This window comes from Gopherus evgoodei, chromosome 4, assembly GCF_007399415.2.
Source record: "Gopherus evgoodei ecotype Sinaloan lineage chromosome 4, rGopEvg1_v1.p, whole genome shotgun sequence".
Lineage (NCBI taxonomy): Eukaryota > Metazoa > Chordata > Testudines > Testudinidae > Gopherus > Gopherus evgoodei.
Window position 1 is genome coordinate 36,254,401 of NC_044325.1, and position 24,259 is coordinate 36,278,659.

The following is a 24,259-nucleotide window of genomic DNA, read 5'->3' on the forward strand; positions in this document are numbered from 1 at the left end:
GCTGTGTTGACGTTCAGGCTTGGGCTGGAGCTCCGGCTCTGAAGCCCACCTCCTTTTCCAGGCTTCAGAGCTGGAGTTCCAGCCTGAGCCGCAATGTCTGTGCAGCTGTTTTTAGCGCCGTAGTGCAAGCCTGAGGCTGTAGATGTAGGCTCTAAGATTCACTGCCATGCGTTTTAAAACAAACTGTAGGCATACGCAAGGTGACATACCCAGATTGGGTTTAGAGAGGGAACTGCACTCTGCTCCCACAGCCAGCTGTGCTCTTCAATAAGGCACTTAATGGTAGGGTAGGGGAGCACGGCAGGAGACACAGATCATTCCCTTGGGGGGCTCTATCTTTTCCTGGCCTACCTCTCTCCCTGCAGCCTCCAAGGGCTTGAGCTGCTGCAAATGCCTCAGAAGGGGAAGCAGAGCTGAAGGGATGATCTCCCCATAACACAAATGCAGCTCTGGGATACGGTTGGGAATTGGACAGACGAATTATTTAGCTGAGCTGACAGTCAGAAATTTGAAATCAAAGGTTGAAATTTTCCTCAGAAAGCTCTGCAGCGAGGAGGTCAGCTTAACCACCCGCCTGCTGCTAGCAAAGAAGCAAGAGCAGGCAGGAGCTTTAGGGACTGGGGCACTCTCTGCTGCCAGTGACTGACAGGTCTGGCTCTGCTCCAGTGCCAGCTGAAATACCTGTCATAGCGGGTCTGTGGACCTTAACATGATGAAGAATACCAACATCACAGCTGGTGCTAACTGGCAAGCTCACTGGCAGTCTCTGCTGTAAGCGAGGGGGCACGGATGTTGCCCTTTCAACTCTGAGGTGGCAGCACAGGACAGAGACTTGTTTGCAAGGCAGTGTGTCAAAGTTTGTGCTCCTGCTACCTTTTCTGGTGCTAAACTGAGCACTCCTGTTTGCAGTGCTGTTAATTCATCCCGGTTCAAAATTAATTTAAACATTAAAGAAGAGGGGGGCGTGAATGAGCTTAGATGCTCAAAACAGTCATTCTACAAATCAACAGGTGAGACAATCAACCATCAAGCAGCCAAATATTCTTGAGTGAGGGAGAGATGATGTGCCACTTCCTGTCACTAACCACATTTAGGTGGGCTGCAGGAGAGTTATGAAGTCCTGCCTATTGTTTAAAAAGAAGCTGTTTTCAGCCATTAAAGGATGCGTTGTCATGATCCTGTCACTGTGTGAAGTGTATTTCTCTGAGAGCCGAAGATGTGCAACTCCTGGTCCCAGACTTGAACTAGCTAAGGGGAGAGAGTGTGCTAGAAGGGGAAAGAGGTTCCTGTGGTTTTGGATGCAAGTTGGATTCCAAATGGCTGAAAGACTCCAAATGGCTCTTAACTCCAGCAGGCTGAATGCAATCCCCACCCCAACCCTGCAATTTTGTTTGTATTTCTTCTCCAAGTTTGGGCCCATTATTTGTTAAGAGAGGTTAATGAAATATTTCTTCTCCAGTTTAACTTGCAAGGATGTAGAATGTAGTTGCTCAAAATAGATTTTGAGAAGGATACTGGCATTAACCCATCTGCTATTAAAAAAGCACTATGGGGTCAATATCCGTCACAAATTAACTTGGTTTTATATCTTATCTGTGAATGTCATATGTCTGTCATACTTATAGGGCACCAATCCTCATCACCAGGCATGCTATATAACCACCCCACCAACCTGTCTTGGGGTACAAAGCTGCTTAGGTTGCCTTTTCTCTGTGTACTTTAGTTTCCATGTGCAAAGAGTGTAGTGCTGAGTGAAGTGCTTATACGCATATTAATATGTGATTAAACACTAGGAAATTGCATGTGCTAATTCTCTGTCATTTCAACTTCCAATCCCAGAAACAGTTCAGACCCTAAAAAAAAAAAGAAAGAGAAAAAAGAAGACCGTTTTGTCCTTGGCATTGGATTTTCCAGAAAGTGGTTGCTATAGCAATAATTTCTCTCAAAATGCTATATTTAAAGCACCAGCTCCTGTGAGCCACCTCACTCCTTGTGATACACTGATCACCAGCTTCCTTCTATACCTCACTCACCCCACCTGAGGAATATGGAGGGTCACATCTCCTTTCACTGGCCCCAGACCCACAGCCTCCTCTTAACAAAATAAAATAAAATGGTTTTCCTTTGAGACTTCTCTTTTGTTACTAACTGCTTCACACCTCTTACTCTACATGATTCCCTTTTCTTATTAATTACTCTAATTTGGTTATAATAGTGTAAGGGAGCTTGAGGTTGAGGCCGAGCAGTAGCTCATGGACCAGGGTTCTTGCTCCTAGAAACTATGGATTCTCAGGTGATAATTTCAATTGAGCTATGTTGATTTACAATGGGAGAAGGTCCAGCCTTGTTGTCTCTAGCACACTGATTTGTTGCACTGTGTTGTGTTTCTTGTGTAAAATCTGAGATGGATTATTTGACGGGTCTTTTCTTTGGTTCTTCCAAAGTCTGAGTCAGGAAGAACAGAGATGGAGTCTTTCCCGGTCATTATAAGGCACTGTTTGTCAAATAGCATTGTTTTTTATTACATTGGTGTTGTGGGTGTAAAGATTTCCTAAGCTTCTTAACACTAGTGAGCTAGTGCATTTGAATAGTAGAGCCGATACAGTATGTTGAAAAAGGTCTGGCGTCGAATGCTCCTACCTTTGCTTCCTCTTCAAGGTCTGCTTGAGAAGGAAGCAGCTGGATGAGTTGCTGGTAGCCTCTCAGCAGATGAAACACTAGACAGAAGAAAATCTATGTAAGCAGGGTCTGAATGAGTTTTCCTCTGTCCTCTATTGATGAAATGGGGGGAAAGACACCAAGAGCAGACCGTATTTGCATAGACACGCCTTCAGAGGTACTAGAACAATTTGTATAGCAGGGGTACTGACAGCCATTGAACCAAAATGTAAACCTTGTATATGATGGAAACCACTTCAAGCCAGAGAGTGCAGCAGCACCCCCAGCGCTCCTAGTTCCACGATCTATGAGAACATTTCCCCGTAAATCCAAGACTGAAGTACATTTTAACCCAAAACAGCCAAAATTGATCATTTTGGCAAAGCAGGTCTGTCTGCTGATCATCTAGCTGCTGGCTGCCTGCCAGTGATGGGGATGGAGAGGAGGCCTCAGCCTCTGCTGCTCTGGGCTGGTGCCCATCTGCTTCAGGCCTCCCCGGGGGCAGGGCCCGCCTCTCCCTGGTGCACTGCAGAAGCAGCACACTGGGGAAGTCAGCGGCTCCACCCCACCCCTGCGAGGAAACGCCTCCTCTCTACTGCTGGCACCACCGGTGCCAGGTGGGTAGGGCTGGGTGGGGCCCTGTGGGATGGGGGGGTCAGTGTGGGGTGCTGTGTAGTTATGGTGATGGGGCTGTGGGGAAGAGCGCTGGGGGAGATTGCCTGTTTGTAAACAGTGCCCTCATGCTGGGCTGGGTGGAGTGGGGCTGCCCCTGCCATGCCCCATTGCCCCTGGCCTGCCCCTTGCTCTGGGGACCCACCTCTCCATGCCTTGCTTCATTGCCCCCAGGGGAGCCCACAAATATGTTTGGCGCCGTGCCCACAAAAGGTTAATCCGACCCTGTTTCAGAAGTGAGGTGAACCCATGTGAACGCACCACTGAATTCTAGGACTTTTCTGACGGCAAGCAACCAACTGTGAGTAGTGTGCAGCAGAGGGAAAGGAGAGTGATGTGTTAAAAGTACAGTCATTCATTGGACTTTCACACCATAGAGTGGGATGCTGAGGCAAAGGACTACTGCCCAACATATTGTAGGTTAGATGTTTACTTGTTTACATACTTTTCAGTCATTTTTTCCGATGTTTTTTCAAACTAATCACTTTTAGTACATGTCCTTGTGAGTGGAGAAGTATTTCCTCTTGGAGGCATCCAGGGGTGGTGGTTACTATTTCCTAGATTATGGGGGTAAGGACTCTATCTGGTACTGGTTTGTAATGTTAAGAGGAGCCCCTAGATATTGGACCCAGCCCTTGTTGCTGCTGACACTTCCTGGCAGAAGGTGTAATTCTATATGTAACTAACAATGCCTTGATTACAATGGTAAAGGAGTACGGTAAATGGGAAACACCTATACTGTTTACTTTTTATCATAACCGCTTCTTTTTTTTCTCTTCATTTTCTTAATTAACACTAACAAATCACAACCAACATATTTATAAGGGTTTTATTCTTGAAGCTGTAATAAAATTACTAGTTTGCTTCTTGTTCAGTGGAACAAGGAAATAGAATATTTTAACCTTTATACTCAAACCACATTCTTTCCTGTTTCTCAGAAGTCAGACGTGTTTCATAGTGGCTGGGAGTTAAAGGAATGCTAATTTTGGAAATGAAAGCTACTGGCCTGATTCATCTGTCATGCAGATCAACATAAATCTAGAGTAACTCAACTGAAGTCAGTGGCGCTACACTGCTGTGAAAGTGACACTAGAGGAGAATCAGGCCCTGTATTCTGGAGAGTGAGCCAGGTCACTTCTAAAATATTGTGAAGAATGTTCACAAAATATATTAGTGAAATCTTAAATGTAACTGGGTCAGCCTCAAGGTGTCCTAATTCCCTGAAAAACTCATTACTTGCATAGAACTTGAGTTATACCTTTATAACTGGGCTTACGGGACAATGATCCTATCCTCAGGTAATTACTGATGTACAAAAATAACTGCTGTTATTGTGCAAATAATGCGACTGCTACTTACACTGAGCTTGAAAGTGCTGTGCAAATATTAATTAATTATTTCTCAGCAGTCACACACACTGTGAGTATTAGCATTCTTATTCTGTAACTTGGGAAACTGAGATGAAGAAAAGTTCGGTTCAGTGACTTACCTGAAATAATGCATTATCAATGTCACATGTGCCAAGGCCATATCCAAGTCTCAAAGAAAGCCGAGATTAGAACTCCGAGATTTCTCTTTCCTTATCCTGTTTTCAGCCCACTTCATAGTACTGCCATATAATTTTATAGGCCTTTTGCCTGTTAGGAGGAATTTCCTTGCTTAGGGCAAAATTCTTCACTTGGGTTTGCACTTGTTCTATGAATGCACTGTTATCAGGAGTCCAATGCAGAATATGCAGTAGTAATCTGCAGTATGGTTAAGATAAATGCTTGGAGTTACAAGGATGGACCATGTTTGGAATGAAGGGAAGTTTGAAGGTGGTAACAATTAGAGAAAGGCTGAGGGAATCCAGGCTTAGATGGTTTGGTCGTGTGAAAAGATAGTCAGAAGAATATATAGGAAATAGGTTTTGAACTTAGAAATGAAGGGTAAGAGAAAAGTTGGAAGACCCAAAACTTGGATCTTGGATGGATGCCATACAACAGGATTTGATAAGCTGCAGAATTTCTGAGGAACTGCTTTGAGACAGACTGGAAAAGGGAAGTACTTGAAGGGCGGACCCCATATAGATAGTTAGGAAAAGAAGAATCTCTGGTATGGGTAAGAAATCTGCAGTGTGTGTGTCCTGGGGGAGGATTTTCTCTTAGTTGTTTCTATATTGCTGTCACTGCAATAACTCCATGTAAATATAAACAAAACATAGCCATTGCCCACTACCTTGCCATGTGAAAGCACCCCAAGCAAACTTGCCACATCTGGAGACATTGAATAAGGTAGAAAAAATGTATTTTCTCTCACTCTACATTTTTTAGCTTTGTAATATTTATTAGACAAATACATCAATGATGTAAGTTTAACACATTGCATTCCCCACACCCCCAAAGCTCCCTTGAAGCTGGAATTCAGTCTTGGGCACAGACACTGGGACTGTCAAAGCAGCCTCAGGGAATTAGGCACCCAAATCCTATTGAAATTCAGTGGCAGTTGGACACCTAAGTCCTGTTGGCTCCTTTGAGAATCCCAGTCTCTATGCCTATTGTAAGAACAGCTGCATCATTTCTTTGTCTCCAAATAGCTCCAAAACAATTTGGAAAATTTAGTCAATTTTGGAGGTGATGCTGCAAAAACATGTGTGTGACTATGCAAGCACTCCCGGATCAGGCCCTTAGGTAGTACTTTGGGGAAATTAAAGGCTTGTAAAAGCTCAGGGCCAAATTCAGGCCTGTTGTAAGGAGTTTGGCTGCAACTCCTGAATTCAGTAGAGATGTACCTGCTTACCGTGGAATTAAATTTGGCTAAGTTTAGGATGATTTGGTTTTGTTGGTTTGATTTTTCCCACCCTCTTTTTAATATAATACAAGAATTACATTTATAGCAACAGACATGTTATAATGTACTGTCTAACTTAGCATTGCAAAGTGCTTTGGAAAGGTGTGGGGAGAAGCACTTCCCACAGTTTATGGATGAAAAAATAGAGACATGAAGATCTTACACTGAGATCTGCAGGGGCAGGCTCCTGGGCAGCACCATGCTGAAGTCAGTGGGACTCCATGCAGATGCAGAGGTCCACCTGGGCAGAACTCAGGGTAGGATTATGACCATAGTGACTTGCCAAGTGAGAGACTAGAAGGCCAGGAACAGAACCTAAGTCTCCTGAATCCCACTCCAATACTCTATCCATGCTGCAACAGATAGGGCGCTACCTTGCCAGCAAGTGAGTACTACAGCTGGAATTTTTTTCTAACCTTTTCCAGTATGTGCTGAAAGATGTTTACATGTCAAGGTATTGCAGCAAGGCTGTTCTCTTTCTGAGGGCAGCTCACAAAGTTAGCCAGTTATCAAAGAACAGTACTTTTTAATACTGTTATGCTTCCCTGTAGCTGATCTTTTCAGGAGTCAACAGGTTCTGATATTTGTTCAAAACAATGCACCTCAATGCTAATACAGCGGAGATGCTTCCTTTTTTAATTCTTCCAGGGTGATGAAATTTCTTGTTCACTTATGAAATGCATCATGTTCTCAGGCCAGCATTGAAGCACTTTGATGAAGCAACTGGCAGAGCTGCTTCCTTTGCTGTGCTGTGCTGTTCTTTCCCTGTCAACAGTAAAATTCAACCCATAACTTAAAAGGTTAAAAGAAAGTAATTGTGGAACAATCACATTGAAATGCAAAAAGAATTTGTGAAACAGATGCTAACATGAAGACTCACTCCTTGGTGCTGCTTTCAGGGGCCCAAGTCCTTCTGATATATAAATCTATATAGCAAGGCTTTTTTTTTAATGGAAAATTGGCATTTTGCCTAAATGAAAATTTTTGCAGCAAAATGCTTTCCATACACATTTTCTCTCTTTGTTGTTGATGTTGTTGGAAAACCGGATGAATGAAAATTTTCAGCTGAAAAGTGAAGTTTTTGGTTTTTGGGTGGAATTTTTTCTGAGAAGCTCTAAAAATCAGCACCTTCACAGGAGACTCTCAGCACTGCACAGAACCAAACCCATAATTAGTATCTGTTGCACAGGTTATTGTTGGCTTCAGGTTTTTTTATAGTTTTAATTTTTTTGAACCAGATCGACAGCCCTGAGGACTGGAATGTGGACCAATATCTATTCTCAGTGAACTGACGTAAATCCAGTTACTCTGGCTTTAGACAATTATAACCAAGAGCAGAATCTAGCCCTGTATTACTTTAACCCCAGGAGAAGAACAGCATGAGGATTAGTAGTTCATGGTTTCCTACTGCTGTATCCCCATTGCTGTGCCTCTTTGTGTCCTGGAGACATGGGGCCACAGTTCCACCAGTGTACACAATGAATAATTCCAACAGAGGAGTGTGAAGCCTTATGTGTGTTTCAACAATAATTAACTTTTAATCATCTGAATCTGGATCTTCCTATTATAATGAAACTATTTCAAAAAGGGAAAGCATATGTATTAGCAAAGACAAAAGTGGAGACTTTTTTGACAAGCCTGTATAAATGTACAGGTTTAAAACATTGCTGAAGATATTGAGGGCTTATAGAAACCTGCTTGTTAAAATTGCGCAACGACATTAGAAGGTAGATTAAGATGAGTGCCCCGTGTAGTCATTCTCTTTCTGACTACTGCAGTATAATTCCAGTCACACTTGTAACATTTATCCCTGGAGTTCTTAGGCTCTTTTTGCCTTTGGAATATGGTTTGTATCAAAAGACCAGGTATTTTTAAAAAATCCCATGAGGGGATGCTTCCCCCCACAACCTTCATATGTATATTAAAATTGGAAAGCAAATAGATTCATAACTTTTCTACCCTCTTATCTGTGGGCGCATGCATGCCCGATTCAAGTGTATGGAATGAGATAAGGGAGACAGTGTTGTGGGAGACACTTGTTAAATTATTGGCAGCACAGCACAAGGTGATTGCTGTTTGATTTCTGCATTTGTTTTTTTCTGGTTAGAACAGGGATCAGCAACCTTTGGCACATGGCCCGCCACGGTAAGCACCCTGACGGGCCGGGCTGGTTTGTTTACCTGCCGTGTCCGCAGGTTTGGCCGATCGTGGCTCCCACTCATTGCGGTTTGCTGCTCCAGGCCAATGGGGGCTGTGGGAAGCGGCGCGGACCAAGGGATGTGCTGGCCATCGCTTCCCGCTGCCCCCATTGGCATGGAGCGGTGAACTGCGGCCAGTGGGAGCTGCGATTGGCCGAACCTGTGGACACGGCAGGTAAACAAACCGGCCCAACCCGCCAGTGGATTTCCCTGACAGGCCGTGTGCCAAAGGTTGCCGATCCCTGGGTTAGAACAATGACACTAATCCTGCCTCTCCACTCCAGTTGTATATTGGTGCAACTTCAGTGACTTGCCCTGGTCGCATAATGAATCCCTATTAGATCCTCCAGTAATAGAACCCATGAGTCCTGACTCACATTAACCTCTTTTTGATCACTAGACCACATACTTGCCCTTGCATGGTATATGTAAAGCAAATAATATAATGGCTGAATTTTCCCCTCAGTTACACCCAGGCAACTCCACTGATTTCACATTATTTTGAATACTATACAGCTTCAGTGATGTTTCTTGGGTGTAAATTAGGAAAGAATTTGGCCTGTCTCATCAATTATATAGTTCTTTGGCAGTTCACTGTATTGGGCATTTTGGACAAAAGTTCATTTGCACTTAAAGGTCTGTAGATGACTTCAGTGTCACTGCTGTAGCACTCTTTTTAATAATACTAGTCATAGTAGCATCTGTTGGCTGCTGTAACTCAGATTGTCGCACACAAAAGCAGCGTTTGAGCATGTTCAGGATATCTGTTCTCCCAGTTTCACTCACAAAGCAGTACAGAATTGGGTCAGCAATACAGTTGAAACTTGTTAAGGCTTGTGTAATTCTATAAGGCTTAAACATATGGACAAAGTTGACATTGTCTGGCTCATTGATGCTGCGAATCAGCAACACAGCATGATAGGGAGTGAAGCAAAAGAAGAAAGTAATGGTGATGCTCAATAGCAGCTTCTTGATTTTCTTTTTTTCTCTATCTTCTGTGGCTTGATTACGCCTCACAGCTTGGTAGATTTTTTGGTAGCAAAATATCATGATGGCCAAAGGGATCATGTATCCTGAGCATATCCGGACGATGTTTAGTATGGCTTGCCATTTTTCCATAGGGTATTTATCATAACATAAGACATGGCGAGTGGAATTGCAAACCTCATTGAATGTTTCATCCCTCACCAGAATCGTACTGTTCAGGCTGGTTTCCAAAATCCAAACAAAGATGCTAACAAGTAAGGCAAATCTTCTTGTGCGCAGGTGTTGGAACTTGAGAGGGTGAACTAATGCCAGGTATCTATCCACAGAGATGCAAGTAAGGAAGGCAGCACTGGTGTAAAAATTCATGTACATAAGGAAGGCAGAAATCTGGCAAAGCAAAGCAGAGAATCGCCAGGTATCTCCATGCCAAGTGTAATCAATCCACAGAGGCAAGGTCAGAGAGTATAGGAGGTCAGCTAGGGATAAACTGAAGAGATATATTGCTAACTCATTTTTTTTCTTCACTTGTATACAAGATACACAGAGGAATGTACAATTGACAGGAATACTGACCACAATCACAGTGATGTAAACAAATGGAAACAAGTTCTTATCCAGATTGTAATCGTCCATGCAGTCAGCAGTATTATTCATTGTCCCCTTCTTAGAACAATCATTGAGTTAATTCCAGCCTGGATACAGAAGAGCAAGCTCTGTATTCTTATGGGTCAGTTTCTTCTGCTAATTCCCCAGGGCACAATGACAAGGATCCCATCCACTGCACTGAAATTTCTTTCTGTAGCAAGAAAAAAAATATCATTTGGTTGATCATTCAGTTAACCTGGTGCGCAAAAATGCAGTGGTCCTTCGAAAGCTCCAAGTCAATGCAGGAGTAAAAGAGCTAGTCTCATAAGACTGTGTTGTGCATCCTGAGAGGTGCAGCATGAAACCTGGGCCATTTAGTATAGGACCTGAGACAATTAGTATAGGAAAGAATCAGTTCTAATGTGTATTTACTGAATGAATATATTTGCTTTGCAAAAATCAGGAGATCTCATCATCTTAATTTGTGTAAACTCTCCTTCTTTCCCTTCCTCATGCTTATAACATCTCCTTGTGTCCCAGGCTTGCTCTACACTACAAAGTTAGGTCAGTGTAAGCCACCTTGCATCGACTTACTTGTGCACATGTCTAGACTTAAATTTATCTCCCACTGATGCAGGTGCCTCATTATGCCAACATAGTAAGAGCAGGTCCCTGAGCAGCATTGATTGATGGTTGATGTACAGATGTGAACCTGGAATGAGAGTGGACACCATAGCTGCACGTCCACCAATGTAATATACGCCATCATATGCCAGCAATGCCCCTCTGCTATGTACATCGGCCAAACTGGACAGTCGCTACGGAAAAGGATAAACGGACACAAATCAGATATTAGGAATGGCAATATACAAAAACTTGTAGGAGAACACTTCAACCTCCCTGGCCACACTATAGCAGACCTTAAGATGGCCATCCTGCAGCAAAAAAACTTCAGGACCAGACTTCAAAGAGAAACTGCTGAGCTTCAGTTCATCTGCAAATTTGACACCATCAGCTCAGGATTAAACAAAGACTGTGAATGGCTTGCCAGTTACAAAACCAGTTTCTCCTCCTTTGGTTTTCAGACCTCAACTGCTAGAACAGGGCCTCATCCTCTCTGATTGAACTACCTCATTATCTCTAGCTTGCCTGCATATATATACCTGCCCCTGGAAATTTCCACTACATGCATCTGACGAAGTGGGTGTTCACCCACGAAAGCTCATGCTCCAAAACGTCTGTTAGTCTATAAGGTGCCACAGGATTCTTTCCTGCTTTTACCATAGCTGCCAACTCCGTGGGTGCTCTGGGCCGGAGCGCCCACAGGGAAAAATTAGTGGTTGCTCTGCATTCGCTGGCAGCCAAGCTCCATCCCAGCTCTTCTCCGCAGCTGCCACCAAACAGCTGTTTGGTGGCGTGCTGGGAGTGAGGGAAGGAGCAGGAACATGGCACACTCAGGGGAAGAGGCGGGGTCAGGGCAGGGATTTGTGGAAGGGGTTGGAATAGTGGCAGGGAGGGGGTGGATTTGGGGCAGGGACTTTGGGGAAGGGGTTGGAATGGGGCAGAGCAGAGGCGGGGCCACATGGAAGGGTGGATTTTGGGTAGGGACTTTGGGGAAGGGGTTGGAATGAGAGTGGGGCAGAGGTGGGAAGAGGTGGGCAGGGCCAGGGCCGGGGGTAAAGGAGGATCGAGCACCAGGGGAAAGCAGGGAAATCGGCACCTATGGTGGATTCTACATTACCTTTGTCAACCCTAATTATCCTCCTGCAGTTATCGCACACTGCCTGACACTGATTGCTGTGGATACGCCACTGCCCCGGGGTCACAGAAGCTGTAAATCCCCCACATTTAAAATCTCTGAGAATTTTTGAAATGCCTTTTCCTGGTGGTCCAGCTTGGTGAGCACACCTCTGTCTGCTCTACAATGTTATGTGCAGATGCCCAGCTGCCCATGCTGGCTACATGCTCCAGACATGCTTCGGCCTGAAGTAGATAGGAGATATTTGATCTCTTGGGCTGGTGAGAACAGACTGTGCAGACACAGCTCTGAACCAGCAGTAGCAATGTCAGTATATATGAGTAGATTGCTGAGGGGATGCAGGAGAAGGGGTATAATGGGGATCAGCAGCAGAGCCATGTGAAAGCCAAGGAGTTGTGGCAGGCATATCAGAAGATCAGGAAGGCCAACAATCGTTCCAGCACTGAGCCACAGACCTGCTGCTTTTACAAAGAGCTGCATGCCATACTTGATGGCTACCCCATCACCACCATGAATACCTCCCAGGAGCCTGAGTCACAGGCCTCTGCCGTGAACCGCAAGGAAAAGGTGGTGGACAAGGAAGAGGTGTATGGGGGACTGATGAGTGGGGGTCTAGCTGTGCTGCAAGCCAGGAGCTGTTCTTGACTCCACTGCAGTTCAGTCAGTCTCTGCAGTTGAACCTTGGGTAAATAAATCTCCCATTACAGTTACGGCTCCCACAGCTTAGCAGGACCCAGTGATTGACTTTTCATTAATTTACTTGTACTAGAATAGGTAGTGGTACAAAACAGAGGTAGAATTGCTGTCTGCTTTTCATTCCCTTCTAGTGTCGGACTGGGTGGGGAGGGGGGTTGGCCGTGCACAGTAGTTTGTTTATGTACACAGGGATGTCCCTTTAATCCTCCTGACAGATCTTGATGAAACTTCCATGGAGATACACTGCAATCCTCTTCCAGAGGTTTCTAGGGATGGTGGCTTTATTTTTTCCTCTGAGGTAGAATACTTTCCCATTTCAGTCAGCAATAACTTTGGCAGGCCCCAGGGCCGGCTCCAGGCACCAGCTTAGCAAGCAGATGCTTGGGCGGCCAAGGGGAAGCGGTGGCACGTCGGGCTCTTTGGCGGCAATTTGGCGGCGGGTCCCTCGGTCCCTCTCGGAGGGAAGGACCTGCTGCCAAATTGCAGCGGAGAAAGAAAGTGGCGCGGTGGAGCTGCTGCCAAAGTGCTGCCGATCACGATTGTGGCTTTTTTTTTTTTCCGCTGCTTGGAGTGGCAAAAACCCTGGAACCATCCCTGGCAGGCCCTGTTGCCTTAAAGAGGCAGCATACGGGCCCAGGCACCTTCGGGACACCAGCAGCAGCTGTGCTCTTTTTGTCTGTTACCCTCAGGAGTGAAATATCAGCCAAAATCAACACTACCTGTGGAAAATGGTGCCAGTATTCAGTTCCATTGCCCTATACTCATAATTTCATATCCCTGAACAATTCCCTACTTGGTTCTCTCACCCCTGGTGGTCATTCTCACCATTGCTTGAACTGAGAGTGGCACTGGGCACGAGCACTCCAAAGTAGAAGCGTCAATAAGCATGTCTTGTTTAACACCTTAGGGAAGCAAGGGAACGGGGGAGTTCTGAATCTTATGTTTTGCTTTCCATTCCTACTATACTGACAATGGCACCTCTGTGTTTTATCAGCTGCAGCTGCTGTGGCCTTGAGGGGTACCCTCCACATCAGTGGAAGGACTGATCCAGATAAGGAGGAGAAAAGAGAGGTCACAGGAGGATGTGTTCTGTGAGATCCTGCAACCAAATGCTGCATCAGACCATGAACTAAAGGCCGGGATGGTCAATATTGCTGACTGTGTGGAGAAGAAAAAAGTGGACAGCTGAAAGGCCCAGGAGTCCCAGTAGGAAAAGGAGAGGGAGATGTACCAGGACATAATGAAGCTTCTCTGGCAGCAAACACAGATGCTGCGGACTCCTGGTTCAACAGTCCTGGGCTTGACTTCCAGTTTGTGGAGAACTGCAGAACAGCACCTTCCTACACACCCCCGCCTCAGCATTCCACGTGTCCTCAGGGCCCACACACCTACCTCTACCACTCCACCTTGAGGGGGAAAGCATGGACAGCTGCAGCGGCATGTACAAATCAACTGTAGCTCTCACAGGTCAGTGTATGTCGCTACAATGGATAGCAGTGTTCCTTCCTCTTTATTTATTAAAGTTCCTACATTTTTTTAAGTTAAAAAGTATTTACTTCTTCAGAATTTTTTTTGGAGCTATTTTCGTAAGTAAATAAAAATCCTTTGTTTTGAAAGCAATTAATCTTTATTCATTTACAACACATGATGTGAAATGCCTGCTGCCAGTGAAAGTAGTGGTCTTGTACTCTCACAACCCATAGGAGTGGTGCCAAACAGTGTAGACATAATAAATGTGCATTAAGCTCTCCAGCATTAATAGGTGCACTGTCAGTGATACATGCACAGGTGTGCAGAAAGCACCACACAGTTTCTGCAGCCCCAGGTTGAGAATAGAACACCACAGAATGTTGCTGGGGCTCACTATGCTTTTTCAAAGCTTCCCTAAGCCATGAGCTTGTTTGATAGCCTTGTGTCTGGCTGTTTAACTTAGCAGACAGCTGCTCCACCTCCATGCCTGCAACAAGTTTTCCCAGTAAGCAGCTATTATCATTTTTGCACTGAGAATAACAGTTGAATGTGCTCTTTCAATCTACCGAAGATCAACTGTGATTCTGCACCTGCTGAGCCTATAGCTGAATCTTTCCTTGGTGCTGAAGAGATAGGTAGAGTTGTTTCTAAGAAGGGAGATGAACAGAGGACATTTTCTATGGCTGAACTTTAGAAAATGAAGCACTGTGTAGTGATTTCCCCCTCCACATCTGAGGCTCCCATCTGTGCCAGAAGAGTCTTGTTCTAATGTGAAACAGCGCAGAGTAGAGCGGAAGAATTGTGTCTTACTTATAACATTCCTGCTAATACATCCCAGAATAATGTTTGTTTTTTTTTTGTAACAGTGTTACACTGTTGACTCATATTTAGCTTATGGTCCACTCTGACCCCCAGATTCCTTTCCACAGTACTCATAGACTTTAAGGTCAGAAGGGACCATTATGATCATCTAGTCTGACCTCCTGCACAATGCAGGCCACAGAATTGTCATTTCCCATTTTATAAGTGTGCAATTTATTGTTCCTTCCTAATGAGGTACTTTGCATTTGTTCTTATTGAATTTCATCCTAATTACTTCAGACCATTTCTCCAGTTTGTCCAGATCATTTTAAATTTTAATCCTATCCTCCAAAGCACTTGCAAGTTCTCCCAGCTTGGTATCATCTGCAAACTTCATAAGAGTACTCTCTATACCATTATCTAAATCATTGATGAAGATATTGAACAGAACCAGAACCAGACCCAGAACTGATCCTTGCAGGATCCCACTCATTATGTCCATTCAGTATAACTGTGAACCACTGATAATTACTCTCTGAGTATCAGAGGGGTAGCCATGTTAGTCTGGATCTGTAAAAAGTGACAAAGAGTCCTGTGGCACCTTATAGACTAACAGACGTATAGGAGCATAAGCTTTCGTGGGTGCAACCCACTTCGTCTGACGAAGTGGGTATTCACCCACGTGTTTGATGAAGTGGGTATTCACCCACAAAAGCTTATGCTCCAATATGTCTGTTAGTCTATAAGATGTCACAGGACTCTGTCGCTTTTTATTCTCTGAGAATTGTTTTCCAAACAGTTTTGCACTCACCTTATAGTAGCTCCATCTAGGTTGCATTTCCCTAGGTTGTTTATGAGAAGGTCATGTGAGCCAGTATCAGAAGCTTTATTAAAGTCAAGATATACCACATCTACCGCTTTCCGCCATCCACAAGGCTTGTTACCCTGGCAAAGAAAGCTATCTTTTTTATTTTTAGATCATTGAAGATCTCCTGGTTAAGAAGGCTCCATCTACATTACAAATAACTGCTGTGTCACCCCTCTTCTTTCTTGAGGTAGTCAAAGAATAGTTCAATTTTGTAGTGTAAGATGGGCCTTTCAACTTCTTGTGCTTCATATTCACTATTTGTGAAATGTTGTGAATAATACCTACAACCTGATAGGGGCGAGTGATGAGGCTCAGTTAGTAGTTATACTGGGAATGGGCTGCCTCTTATCACCTTTGCCATCCTTCTGGTAAATAATATAAGTAGGGAACATAAGGCTATAGTTTTATGGTTCAACCAGTAAAAGCATTTAATATCTACTTCTTCCCATCAGCTGGTTGTGAATCCAAATAGCTAAATAAGAGTTAAACCCACCAATGAGGTAGATTTCTAAATTTCCTTTCCCTCCAATCCAAATATCAAATGTAGAATTAAACCTGAAAATACATTTTCTACGCCCTCACCCTGAATCTGAATCCACAATTTAGAGTTAACCACAAACCTTCTGATTTTCAAAATAAATTGTCCTGTCAGTCATTCACCATGTAAATTTGGCTGTTTGCTGAAGCCGGTGTTAAATTCATTGTCTCCCCCCACCTTTAAAAAAATAGGGGTTTAATGTCCCTGCATAGATGCCAAGGCTGCTGATTTGAAGTTTCATGTAGTAAACTGCATGCTATTCAGTTTGACCAGAGCCCTCTGAGAATGACAATCAACCCTACTGGGATTTGAGCCTGTCACATGCATCTGACGAAGTGGATATTCACCCACGGAAGCTCATGCTCCAAAACGTCTGTTAGTCTATAAGGTACCAATGGATTCTTTGCTGCTTTTACAGAACCTGTGATTGTAAGCAATCTGTGGAACAATCAGCTTAGAGCTAAGACTTCTAAGCCACAACTTTTGGTCTTTAGTGGTGCTCTTACTTCAAGGTTTGCTAAATAAAGTTCAGGAGATAGAACGTTTCAATGGGCCATTTCAGTTGTAGTGTAGTTTGCTAACTAATACAGAGAAAGGAATGGTTCTCTGACTCATCTGTGGTTTTAGTGTCAGACAGTGTGTCAGCAGAAGAGAAGGAGAAGCTTGCTGTGGAATGAGAATGTTAGAGGCCCAGTGTGGAAGAACCATGGTACTTGTCAAGTACATTGACTGAGGCTAGAGCGGTAAAGAACTGTTCCTGCAAGGGGACAGTTAAGGAAGCCAGCTGGGGCACTCGGATTTCTGAACAGTGTGAGCAATTTCAGCCCATGCTCTATGGATTTTGCATGCATGAGCTAAAGTTTGCGGATTCATCAGACAGAAAACCCAACGTCAGATGTGCGTAGTCTGAGGTTCACTGTGGATTTTTCACCCAGCTCTAGCTGTTATTGCCCTACTCCCCTTCCTATAGAGATACTTTCCCTACTCGAAAGGAGTCAGAAGTGGCATTCAGCACATCACTTGTCCATGCCACTGTTTGACTCAAACAAGGGCAACTAATTCCTCACTTCTGGGAGCACGAAATTCACACAAATTGGAAAACGGGGAAATTCCTCTTAGAGAAAAGAGACTCCAGCCAAATTGAGCCCCTGTGGATATTTAATTATTGAGAGACTGAGAATTAATTTTAAAAGGAAAATTTAGCAAGGAGAAAGGAATATTTAGCAAGAGTGAAGGAGAGCTGCCAGTATGGTTTGCTAAACTGCCTTCCTGGTGAATAAAGTATTTAAATGTAGGCAGAATTATTTCACTTAAAGCACAGAGATAGGCTCAGATTGCAAATGTTCAATTTGCAGGTGTTTGGATCGTGGGTTTTGGTCAGGCCCTTTTGTAACTGAAAGTAAAGTAAACGTGTAGGAAAGCCAGATGAGGGGAAAAATATGCTGCTGTTTCACCCTCCAACACTTCTGAGTCACTGCATTCTTCCCTTTCCTGTCGTATACTGTAACTGCTCTCCTGATTCCTCACACTGTTTACTTTCATACCATTCCCTACTCCTAGACCAGCATCCTGGTCTTCCTCCCACCCTTTCTTCTATAATGATCTCCTCACTGACCATGAACCTTCTCCTCATGCTAAAATTGCTGTCCCATGTATTGTATTTGTCAGACTTAGACTGCAAGATCTTTAGGGCTTGGACCTTGCTTTGCTTTTATTCTGCAAAATACCTTATGCAATAAAGATTAGAGATTAGTTTCAGAGACAATTTTGCATGAAAAAAAATGGAGAGATGAAGCAAGAAAGGTGAAGATTCACAGGACAAGTGGACTGTCCCTCCCCAGCATTTCTTTATGTCCTTATTTGAATAGGTCACTGCCCGCAAATGTTCTTTACTAATATTCATCAACAACAACAACATGTTTCAGCATGAGCGCATTGACAAAGGAAAGTGCTTGTGCCAGGAGGCAGCTTCTGACCTCCTAAAGAAACTGTTTTCAGGCCCTGACATATTGATACTATTTAGGCCCAGTCATGCTCTCAGTAGGAGCATCCCATTTGCTGCCTGTCATTCTGTCACTGAATAAACCTGGTGAGTAGCCTACATTGCATATACTTAAATTGTAGCTACTTGAAGAGAATCATATAATCAGGGCAGGCTAAATTCTGCCTTTAGCCACATACTCTATTTTATTGGCTGGGAAGGGAAGAATTTGGCTACAATGTTTATTTCACAACTTCATGACTCCTGGTTGGAATATTTCATACATGACTCACCTTTTCTGAATGACTGAAATGAATCATTCCTAAAGCCTCCATTCAATAGGTAGCCTATTCTTCTGTTTTGGAGAGTTATAGTTATTGCTTAGAAATGATATTGGGTTATAGTTTTGGGATTTATATCTATTTATTGTCAAGACTGTTTAATTTTCTCCATTATAGAATACATATAAATCTAACTTTGAATTTGCGCTTCAAAAAAAATAACTATTATAGGACCAAATTTACTCTTACTTACATTGGAGTAAATCCAGATTTTGGAGTTCTTCCAGCCTCATGTTTGTGTAACTGTGAGAGTAGAGTTTGGCCCATCATATCTATATTCTGGTTTCCAAATTAGATATGTCCCCAACATAACCCTACGTGGGGTCAACTTTCTGTTCATTTTCTCCTGTCTCCAATAGCAACCAACAGGCGTGGTTATTTATCAGTCCATTTCCTTGATCACCATTTTGCTACTCTCTCCACAACTCTAGTATAGGAAACCAGCTGTAGGAGTAGACTGGGAAAGTTAACTATGGAATAATAGACTTGGGTAACATCTGGAGAAATGGACTGGGAAATTATATCCTTTTAGGGAAGTATGTAAAGAAGCTAATAAAGACCTTTCTAATCATGCCAGGAGGAAAGTTTCTCTCATCTATGGTATCGCTACAGTTCCCATCACCATGGTATGTGTGTTCTGAACACTGCAATTTAGATCCACAAAGCATTGTCCAGAGAGGACTTGCAAGATTCTCTTTGCACATTGCCATTTCAAAGCAATAGAATCAGCACCAAAAATATCCTTTGATTTGATCACAAACATGAAATGAAGATTCTAGTAACATTCTACCATTTTCTGAAGAGACCTCCTACTTCAATTCAGTAGAAGAAAGTCTTTTTTCCTCTCTCCAGACTGGAGAATATCTTAGTCTTGGAAATTAGAAAAGCCCAAGAGTCTGACTAATGGTTTTGTGTTATGAACAGTAAAGTTTATGCGCTCATTTCAACAAATCCTACTTTAGCCACTGACAACCAGCTTAATCTCCTTTGAAGCATCTGCAACAAGCACATATCACCATTCCTACATTTCTAATTCAAAAAGATCCAACTAATTGCTACTAGCAATTTTCAGTATACTGTGCTACGCTGCTGTAATAAATGGCTCTGCAGGTAAGATAAGCAATTAGAGAACTGTACTGCAAAAGCTGGAAGATCTGCGAGTGCTGCTGCTGCAGTGGTTCTATGCAAAATAGTAATAAAGCAGCCAGAAGTTGTAGGTGCAGCTAGTTGACTTGAAATGCCTGTTTCCTATCAGACCCATATTGTAAATTGTATTGTTTCATGTGCTTAAAATTGAAACCCTGTAACAGTAAAACCTCCCAAATCTAGATTTCGATCTGAATTTTGCGAGTAGTCCCTATCTTTAGAATGAGCAGATCCAAAAACTCAAGTCTGAACCTTGACAAAATGTTGGATGTTTGAAGACCGGATTTTTATGAGACTTTTTATGCTTGAGCCCATATTTACTATTTACTTAAAATGCATCCTATACTAGTACGGTATCCTTTGTGCCCCATACTTAAAAAAAAGCATCTTCTTTCATGAATTGTTAAATTATATTCACAACTGTTATAAATGTAGTCTACCTTTATTAGGGAGCCAGGGAAGCCTACAAAGCATGAACTTCTGTTAATTCTGAGAAATACTTACAAGCAGGACCGGCTTTAGGTCGATTCCCCTGATTTGGGCCCTGCACCGAAGAATGCCCACGCCTAAAGGGGCCCTACTCCGGGGGTCTTTGGTGGCATTTCAGTGGCGGGCGTCTTTCGGTGTTGTGGAAGACCCAGAGCAGAGCCCTCATTGCCGAAATGCTGCCGAAGCCCCAGACCGCCGCCAAGTATTCGAATCGGGCCCCGCGGGCCATAAAGCCGGCCCTGATTACAAAACTATTTTATAAAGCACTAAAAAAAAAAATCCCATATATTATTGTTAAAATAAATCAGCTAATGCATAAATTACAGAGGTCATTGGTTTGGTAGGATGTAGTTCACACATTTGTCTATTACTATGATTTCGCTACACCTTATATGAAACAAATTTTTGATATTGCATGTTTAGAGAGAGAGAAACTATGCGAAATACAATACATATGGTGCTAGAAACATTAATAAACCACTTTCCAGAGCATCTTGTCTTCAGTCTCTCTTGCTTAGTTTGTAAGCTCTTTGAGGCAGAGACTATTTGATTTTTTTTGTATTGTACATGGCTGCACATATTATTGGTGCTAAACAAATAATAAACAAAATAATCAGATGAGCTGCTGAAACTCCTTAGCCATGATGATGCTAGAGCAACGTAGTAATGGAAACTATATAACAGAACCTCAGAGTTACGACTGGTCAACCATGCGTGTCATTTGGAACTGGAAGTATATACTCAGGCAGCAGCAGAGACAAACACATGAAAAAAAGGAAATACAGCAGAGTACTATGTTAAATGTAAACTATTAAAAAAAGGAAAGCAGCATTTTTCTTCTGCATAGTAAAGTTTCAAAGCTGTATTAAGTCAATGTTCTTTTAAAAGTTTACAGCTGAATAACCATAACATTTTGTTCAGAGTTATGAACATTTCATAGTTGCGAACAACTCCATTCCCAAGGTGTTCCTAACTCTGAGGTTCTACTGTAGTTTATAATCTGAAAACCCATCTGAAAATATTTTCATTATTCCCTCCTTGCTCTACAAAACAATAGAGGCTTTTAACTCAGCCAGTTCTTTAAGAGCAATAAACCATATCCAGGAGGTTGGAGTAGTGTCTTAAATCACCCCATCTTTGGAACGATCCACTCACCCTTCTGCCTCATGCACATGTTGGTACTATAGCATCAGACAATCTCTCTCCACACCCTTGCATGTCTCAGTGTTTAGCAGTTCTATCTGATGTTGTCAGCATCACATTCAAGGAGAACCAGCAGGAGAACTGTACTAGAGGATAATGCTGCTGATAAAAGTTATGTCCCTGCTAGCTTCTTAGAAGTTCTGGACTTACCTGGCAAGCCATGCTTTCCAGTGTTGCAGTTTTTACTACTTTAGCTACTGTGAACAGCTGGTTTTAAGACAGGAAACTACAGCAAAGAGTGTCCCTAAAGAAACAGGAAACTGCAACGCATATCTTTAATAGAGAATACACCAATGAGAAAGCAGTTCAATAGATAGGATATATGTATTCAGAATTGAAAAAAATCTGCCTTATTTTTCAGGCACTAATGTTGGTCTTCCACTTTGTCCTATTAATCTTGGTTTGGCAGCAAGAAAGTGGGCAAAATGGCTGAATAAGCCAGGGTGCCCAAACTTTGCCCATCTGAGGTTGCCTTAGCAACTTTACAGGAGCCCAAAGTCAGCACCTGCTTCCATAAAGTGGAGTATATTGCTTCCACCTTTATCTATGCTATTGATGTGGAGTATGCAGAGATGACAGCTCCATAGATGCAGTGCTCCATCTTTTTTATTTTAATATGCCAAAAATCAGAGGTTCTTACTGAGGACCCGATCCTGCTGGTTGAAGTATCAGACATGCATTTTTTATTCCAGATTCTCTTTAGCAATCTCCCATTGAATTAGATAGGAATTGGCCTGAGCAAAGCCTCTATATAAACTGAAAGGATCTAAGGGTTTGACCCAGCAAGAACTGATTCACTTCAAAAGCTGTAAATACAGATTTTAAAATTGTATTTATATTCACCCAGGGTCAAGTCATTCAATGGGCGTTTTGCTTTAGTAAGGGCTACAGGATTTGATCCACAGCATGAAAGTATAATATATGTAATATACATGATATGTAAATATATATATAATTATTTTCTATAAATTGAAACTAGGACTGCCCCCATTGAAGTTAAAAGAAGGAAGTTCAGGCCATTTGATTCTTTTAAGAAATAATCCTGGCTTAATGTGACTATTGCACAGTTGGCTAATCTGTACAGATCCTCTTTTTTTCTGTGGGTAAGACAAGTTGGTTTTGTATACATTAATTCTCATAAAATCTGAGTTTGCATGGGAGCGATTCACTTCTGCATTTGGGAAATTGGTACAACTTCACACCAGATTTCTACACACTGGGTAACACAAACAGACGGCCTGTTTGCTGATTCAGGTTAAATGCTAGGAGAAGTTAAATATAGGTCTTAGTGGCTGTCATGGGGCAATGACTCACTGCTGTGGCACCTCCTGCTGGTCATCCTGGGAATTAGCTCTGTCCACTCAGGAGCGCCCTCTGCAGGCCAGTGTCTCGCTTGCTGTTGGCCCTGGTGTCCCTCCCAGACCCCAGTGCCCCTTCTCTTGGGGTTCTGCCTCCTGCAGTCTTGCTGGGTCTGCCCTCCCCAGGGAACCTCCAAACTCCCATCTCCATCACCTCAAAACCCCTATCCCCACCTCACCTCAATCTTTGGCTACTGCCAGTCACCATCTAGCCCTCACTCACTTGGGCAGACTGCAGTATAATTGCCACTCATCATTGGCAAGGAGATTTTAGACCTACTGCCTTTGCCTACCCTTGGGCTGCCCTCTGCAACCCCAGTACCCTTCTCAGCCTTTAGCAAGGCCTGCACCCTAGGGGTTTTCCAGGCCAGAGCTCCCTAGCTCCTCTGGCCATTCCCCAGCCCTGGTCCAGTCTAGGTCTCCTGCTCAGCAGCCAAGCCCATTCCTCTCAACAGCTAAATAGAGACTATTAAGCACTGGCTAGCAGCCCTTTTATAGGGCCAGCTATGGCCTGACTGGGGCATGGCCCCAGCTGAGGCTGTTTCCCCAATCAGCCTTTCCCCAGCCACAGCCCTCTCCAGGGCTGTTTTTAACCTCTCTGGGCAGAAGCAGGGTAACTACCCTGCTATAGTGGCATATTTCAAACCCTTGAACTAGGCTAAACAGCAAATACAGGCTCTGCTGAATCAGAAGATAATGCTGGAGAGCTCTTTTCTGTTTGATTCAAAGATTTGGATCCTATTTTCCAGCCAGAATGAGACACAACATTTTCATATATGGTGTTTGCAGTGATGGGCTGGATACATCAAACCTAAAATCACTGAATAGTTTCAGACTGAAGAATGCCTGCAAAATGAGGTCCCGACACTGCTCCCCAGTATGGCAATTGGGTGGTTTTCTGTAAGCTGAGATGGTGGGCAGACCAGGGCATTATTCTGAAGGAAATTTCAGTCAATCTTTCATTCTGTTCTCTATCAGAAACATTCTCTAGCTTCCAGAGCTTCTGACTCACCTTTCGCCTGCCCATTGTGGACTCAGGATGAAATTGGTGGTAGCTCAGTTTTTTCTGTTGAAGGTTCTCATTGTGCAGTGAGAAAGAAGCAATTTGTTTTTATCATTGTAAAATGTTCCAATTGCTGGTTTTTTCCCATGTATTATGTTGTATATCAGCTACTATTACATATTTCTTCACTGTGTGCTTATCAGAAAAGGAAGCTGAAAAGGGGATGATGCATCATACACTGTGCAAGAAAACCCACTTCTCATTGGTGTCTCCTTGTACTGAGGCTGAATTTGCCCAGTGTCTGTGCCCCAAATTACCAACTACCATTCAAAGAGATGCTGTCACTGTTGGATTGGGCATTTGTCATTGAAAAAGAGAAACTGAAAAGAAAAAAAACTAATTTACTGTGTCTAAAATGCTTTACATAGGAAATAGACGGCAAGCATTTTGTTTAAAGCTTTAATATTTGTATTTAGTTTTGGATTAATAAGTGCCTCCCTCATACCTCCCTGGGGTGCATGTAGAAAAGCTAAAAGCAACAAATGTAATTTATTGGCAGCACAGTCACTGACTTTTGTTTTTCCCAGGGGGTGGTCCCACCCTCGCTCTGCCTCTTCCCACTACCCTCTTCCCCCTCCCCCAAGGCCCCCACTGCCTACCGCTTGCTCCTCTCTGCC

At 43.2% G+C, this 24,259-nt stretch overlaps 1 protein-coding gene across 2 annotated transcripts; it reads right to left on the reverse strand.

Moving 5' to 3' along the window:
* Nucleotides 1-8,574: 8,574 nt before the first annotated feature.
* GPR65 (G protein-coupled receptor 65) lies at nucleotides 8,575-21,441 on the reverse strand. 2 transcript variants are annotated; one of them, XM_030558971.1, is made up of 2 exons: nucleotides 21,372-21,441; nucleotides 8,575-10,140 (listed from the first exon to the last, which is right to left on the reverse strand). In XM_030558971.1, the coding sequence occupies exon 2, from the start codon at nucleotides 9,996-9,998 to the stop codon at nucleotides 8,988-8,990; it is 1,011 nt and encodes a 336-aa protein (XP_030414831.1). In that variant the 5' UTR covers nucleotides 9,999-10,140; nucleotides 21,372-21,441; the 3' UTR covers nucleotides 8,575-8,987. The 2 variants fall into 2 exon arrangements, with proteins under 2 accessions (XP_030414831.1, XP_030414832.1); XM_030558972.1 differs by lacking the exon at nucleotides 21,372-21,441 and adding an exon at nucleotides 10,524-10,655.
* Nucleotides 21,442-24,259: the final 2,818 nt, after the last annotated feature.

Excerpts from the sequence above, each read along its gene's own strand:
- GPR65 (XM_030558971.1), bottom strand. The coding sequence starts at position 9,998 with ATGAATAATACTGCTGACTGCATGGACGATTACAATCTGGATAAGAAC.